Raw genomic sequence first — 5,884 nt, 5'->3', positions numbered from 1 at the left:
CAGGTAATTAATTTTTCTTGTCATATACATATAGTATCCTAATATATATTAGCTTTTACTATTTATTTATAAGAAGCTCATTCCTTAATCATTACTTAAATTAGCTCAACTATTTGTATAAAAGATCCTACCACTATTTTGTCTAATCATTTAAATACAACCTTTCTCATAGTATAAAAACGAAACTAACTTATCTTTCAAATATAATCCTAATTATATGAAAACTTTACAAGACTATAAATAAATATTTCGGTAAATCTGCACTTACAAAACACTTATCTTAACTCAAAAATTCTTTTGCTGTATGAATACAACAATATACGTTACAACCATTTTTACCGCCTATTTTATAATAATTTTCTACAGAATAAAACGGCTTTCGATTAGAAATAGTTTAGGTATTGGCAGTGAGTTTTTAGTCTTTTCACGTGATATAAAAATTTGAGGCCAATCTCACTAGAGTTTACTAGTGTATTTTGTTGACTATTAATTAAAACTAATGCAGTACATAGCAAACAGCTGATTGATTTATCACTTAACAGATTGCACTACGTTTCTTTTTTGCTTCAAATTTTTACATTACTTGGGAAGTCTATTCTGTGTATAGTCAATGGTTTTATGTTTTTAAGAAAATTGGTATTCCAATATCGCTAAATCACTATACGTATTTAATGTCTCACATTTTGTAACAGATGTTATGTAAACCGCAAATAATCTTTCTTGTGATATATACAAACAAAAAACTATATCATTTACCTCAAATCATTATATTATAATAAAAAATAAATGATTTAGGATAAAAAAATATCTTATAATGTACATTGTCCTTGCCAAAATAAATGTATGTTTATTCAAGTTCACCTCATATTTTGTTGTAGTCCTAATGATAATATTAATTACCTTTTGTTGTTTTTGTATTTGTTAAAATATGGACTGATTAAACTGAATAACTAAACATTTTTAAGATTGAAAAAATGTTTACCGATTTCCTTAACTAACAATGTATAAACGTATAAATTGTTCTTCACAAAACGAGATATCTAAATATGACTCTAATACATTAATTATTAACTTGTTTGGATTATAAAAGGTAAAATGTGATTGCCTAAAATTATACTTTGTTTTTTATTGAGGATTGCTTTATTGACATACGTAAAAATTTCTTCACATTCTAATAATCATAATAGAAAACTATATATTTTACTTAACAATTTTTATATTAAATTATTCTTTGTTCTTTTATCTCAAATTGCTTTCTCACGTACATGAATTGACTCACTTTTTGTTACGCTCTTAAATTATAATATTAATCAAGGTACTTCTCATAGTCAGTTGGCGACTTTATTAAAATATAGCTCGATTAAATTGGTTGTTTTTTATACGATTTTCTTAACATATGACTTGTTCTTCTCAAAATAAACATATAAAATGGTTCTAATACTTAATTGCTTAATGTGTTTTTTTTTCTTCTAGAGTTAACTAACGCAGCTTTACTTGAAACACGGAGTATTCCTGATTTACTACAGGTAATTATTTGAAAAATCTTAGTTTACGCATAGTTCAGATGGTTTCTATCTCTTTGTAATCTTTCCTTAAAAAATACATGTACAACTAAATATATTTTAGTTAATAGTATTTATATTAAATTATTCTTTGTTCTTTTATCTCAAATTGCTTTCTCACGTACATGAATTGTTTCACTTTTTGTTACGCTCTTAAATTATAATATTAATCAAGGTACTTCTCATAGTCAGTTGCTGACTTTATTAAAATATAGCTCGATTAAATTGGTTGTTTTTTATACGATTTTCTTAACATATGATTTGTTCTTCTCAAAATAAACATATAAAATGGTTCTAATACTTAATTGCTTAATGTGTTTTTTTTTCTTCTAGAGTTAACTAACGCAGCTTTACTTGAAACACGGAGTATTCCTGATTTACTACAGGTAATTATTTGAAAAATCTTAGTTTACGCATAGTTCAGATGGTTTCTATCTCTTTGTAATCTTTCCTTAAAAAATACATGTACAACTAAATATATTTTAGTTAATAGTATTTATATTAAATTATTCTTTGTTCTTTTATCTCAAATTGCTTTCTCACGTACATGAATTGTTTCACTTTTTGTTATGCTCTTAAATTATAATATTAATCAAGGTACTTCTCATAGTCAGTTGCTGACTTTATTAAAATATAGCTCGATTAAATTGGTTGTTTTTTATACGATTTTCTTAACATATGATTTGTTCTTCTCAAAATAAACATATAAAATGGTTCTAATACTTAATTGCCTAATGTGTTTTTTTTTCTTCTAGAGTTAACTAACGCAGCTTTACTTGAAACACGGAGTATTCCTGATTTACTACAGGTAATTATTTGAAAAATCTTAGTTTACGCATAGTTCAGATGGTTTCTATCTCTTTGTAATCTTTCCTTAAAAAATACATGTACAACTAAATATATTTTAGTTAATAGTATTTGTAAAATGCTACGATTGTTATGTGTTTATTTTACTTAGCTCGGTTAATAATTTAATTTACTTCATATCTCGTTCTTATTGTTTCTTGTATTATTGAACATTCTTAAGCCAAAAAATATATTTTAAATTGTAATTTGCATCTCCATAAGTATTATAAAATCACGTATCTTGTTTTGGATTATTAAAACGGCTATTCCGCTATCTTTCAAATAATATTAATATCAAAATAAATATTAATAATTAATGGCTGCTCTTGCTAGTCCCCCACTACACCTCATATCCTTTGATTGGGTGGGTAGACCACGCCTCCAGCAAGCCCCGTCCCCACTACGCTACCTGTCCTGTGATTGGCTGAGTAGACCACGCCTCCACTTAGTCCAACCCCCCACCAGAGCGCACAAAACTAGTTGAATCTCTTTCAAACCTCACTACATCTTGTGTACTCGCACGGTACACATCATGTTCTGTCTCCTTTCAAACCCTTGTCTATCTAGGGTTTGAATGAATCTTTATCATGCGACAGTGGTCAAACCAAGTTGCATTTCTATCCATCCTTTACATACAACAGTGGTCAAACCAAGTTGTATTTAAATCCTTCCTGAACATGCGACAGTGGTCAAACCAAGTTGCATTTCTATCCATCCTTTACATACAACAGTGGTCAAACCAAGTTGTATTTAAATCCTTCCTGAACATGCGACAGTGGTCAAACCAAGTTGCATTTCTATCCATCCTTTACATACAACAGTGGTCAAACCAAGTTGTATTTAAATCCTTCCTGAACATGCGACAGTGGTCAAACCAAGTTGCATTTCTATCCATCCTTTACATACAACAGTGGTCAAACCAAGTTGTATTTAAATCCTTCCTGAACATGCGACAGTGGTCAAACCAAGTTGCATTTCTATCCATCCTTTACATACAACAGTGGTCAAACCAAGTTGTATTTAAATCCTTCCTGAACATGCGACAGTGGTCAAACCAAGTTGCATTTCTATCCATCCTTTACATACAACAGTGGTCAAACCAAGTTGTATTTAAATCCTTCCTGAACATGCGACAGTGGTCAAACCAAGTTGCATTTCTATCCATCCTTTACATACAACAGTGGTCAAACCAAGTTGTATTTAAATCCTTCCTGAACATGCGACAGTGGTCAAACCAAGTTGCATTTCTATCCATCCTTTACATACAACAGTGGTCAAACCAAGTTGTATTTAAATCCTTCCTGAACATGCGACAGTGGTCAAACCAAGTCCCATTTCTACCCTTCCTTAACATACAGCAATGGTAAACCCAAGCTGCTCCTTTCAAGCCCTTGCCTATGTTATATGTCTAAAAGTTCTTCATGCATGTACTGTTTAGTCTTTCTTGCTAGATAATTTGCTTTAGTAGTTGTGACTTGGTGTTAGTGGTTTGAATCTTTGCATGTTTTTTTTTAAATAACTAATGACCTTGACCTACTTGTATTATTGGTTGTTTGAAACTTTATCTTTAAAATAGTTTCTCTGCCCACATGCAACTCCTCCTTTTAGATGTACTTATTCCCCCACCTCTTTACCACACTCAAATCTTCCCCCACTCTGTCTATCTATATCCCCCACCACTTAGGGTGGGTATAAATGAGAGAGCATATTGGTTAATAACATCATTCTGTTGCCAGCCTGCAGAAAAGCCATGGACCCCTGCTTAAGAAAGACTACCAAGCCAATGAAGCCAGTGGCAGGCATGAAGAGATCTAAACTTCAGGAGGCGTTGACTGGAGGTGTTAAGAAGATGAAATCATCAACTCCTTCTGAAACCCTGGTCAACAAGACTCTGTCGCAGCCGGGATCCTCTTCATCTGCCGCCAAGACTCTTTCGCAGCCAGGCAAGACTCTGTCGCAGCCGGGATCCTCTTCATCTGCTTTGTCTGACGATGCAAAGAAAACAACTACAATATCAACTCAATCTTCCCTTGCCGCCAAGACTCTTTCGCAGCCAGGATCTTCTTCTGCTTTGTTTGAAGATAGATTGAAGAAACCTTCTTCTGGTAACACTTCGTCGAAGAAACGGTCTGATTCATCGTCTTCCTCTTCTTCTTCTTCGTCATCATCTTCCTCGTCTTCTTCATCGTCCTCGTCCTCTTCTTCTACGTCATCGCCCAAAAATCAAACAATTAAGTCCCCTCTATCCATGCTTCTCTCTCCCATAATTCTCTCCTTGCTATCTCCTATTAAATCTCCAGAAAAGCCATTCACTCCCAAACGTAAGCCATCTCCAAAACCTCAACCACATAGCCTAACTCTTCCTAATTTAAATTCCTCCTCGAACCAAATGCCTGACATAGATTCTCCTGAAATTACCATTCCAAACCCCCCACCCAAATCCCTCCCTGCTGCACCCACCGTTGTTAGAAAACTCTTTACTAAAACTGAATCCTCAAAAGAATCCCTTCCCCCCCATTCAAACCCTTCTGAAAAATTGGTAAAACTCATGGCCAAAAGACGAGCTGCATTTAAGCCCAAGCCACAATGTTCTTATATTTTCCAAAAAGGGGTGAAAAAAGGTGAGCGTTGTGAAAAGTCCTGCTTTTCTGATGCTAATGTGTGCAGCCTCCACACTAAGGGGAAAAGCAGGATGGTACCCACTCAACCTAAAATTATTAGCAGCAAACCTGTCGCTACCAATCCTCAGTCATTTGAAAGACCATCAATAATCGTCAAAAGCCAGGCTCAGGAAAAATCTTGTACATCTGATCCAACACCGAGCACCTCACGTGTTGTTGTGATAGACAAGATTTTGCCTAGCCAACCACGAACGTCAGGCTTTGCTCGACCCTGTCGTCCACCACAAATTCAAGCTAAAAAAACCAGAATTGATAGGCTACCCAAAAATCGTAAATTCGAAATTCTTTTGATGACACCAAACGGTGAAGTCATTTTAAGAGAAGGAAAAGACAGGTTCCGACTTAAATTACCCAGAGGCATGACCATCCCGAATACAACCCACCGATACTACATAATTCGTGATCGGTCTTCGGGATGGGCATCTGTAACATTATAAATTGGTTTAGTTTCAAATTGATCTTAATTATCCTCTAAATTCTCCTTTAGTATGCAAAAATTGGGAACGCATTTGTTATAGCCTAACAAATGCGTTCCCAATTTTTGCATTTAAAGAGTGACCTTGAGATTTTAGAAATAGATTATTTTAATCAGAGATTTCCATCTAATTTATTCATAAAACATTAGAAACAAATTTGTTATATCCTAACAATGTGTTCGCAAAGTTTCATGTATAATATTTTGATAAAGTTATTTTAGAAAACATATTGATTGTTCAAGTTGTCCAATATTACATCAACATTTTTCTATATTGTAAAATTAACTATTCTAAGGACATTTAAAAGATATATTATGTT

The 5,884-nt window shown here is 33.3% G+C and overlaps 1 protein-coding gene across 1 annotated transcript; it reads left to right on the top strand.

Annotated features, from left to right (window-relative positions):
• The first annotated feature begins 2,315 nt into the window (after positions 1-2,315).
• On the top strand, positions 2,316-5,179 carry LOC129005526 (uncharacterized protein DDB_G0271670-like). Its single transcript, XM_054434437.1, has 3 exons — positions 2,316-2,370; positions 4,145-4,729; positions 5,076-5,179. Exons 2-3 carry the CDS (start codon positions 4,159-4,161, stop codon positions 5,177-5,179), a joined length of 675 nt encoding a protein of 224 aa, XP_054290412.1. The 5' UTR covers positions 2,316-2,370; positions 4,145-4,158.
• Positions 5,180-5,884: the final 705 nt, after the last annotated feature.

The sequence above is a fragment of the Macrosteles quadrilineatus genome, unplaced genomic scaffold, assembly GCF_028750875.1.
Source record: "Macrosteles quadrilineatus isolate MER2022 unplaced genomic scaffold, UCM_ALF_1.0 Scaffold_22__1_contigs__length_1958994, whole genome shotgun sequence".
Classification (NCBI taxonomy): domain Eukaryota; kingdom Metazoa; phylum Arthropoda; class Insecta; order Hemiptera; family Cicadellidae; genus Macrosteles; species Macrosteles quadrilineatus.
Note: the sequence above shows the minus strand (reverse complement) of the source record. Positions and strands in the feature narration are given on the sequence as shown.

Coding starts and splice junctions, on each gene's coding strand:
- LOC129005526 (XM_054434437.1), top strand. CDS start 4,159: ATGGACCCCTGCTTAAGAAAGACTACCAAGCCAATGAAGCCAGTGGCA. Junction 4,730..5,075: donor AAAGCCATTCACTCCCAAAC/GTAAGCCATCTC, acceptor TAATGTGTGCAG/CCTCCACACTAAGGGGAAAA.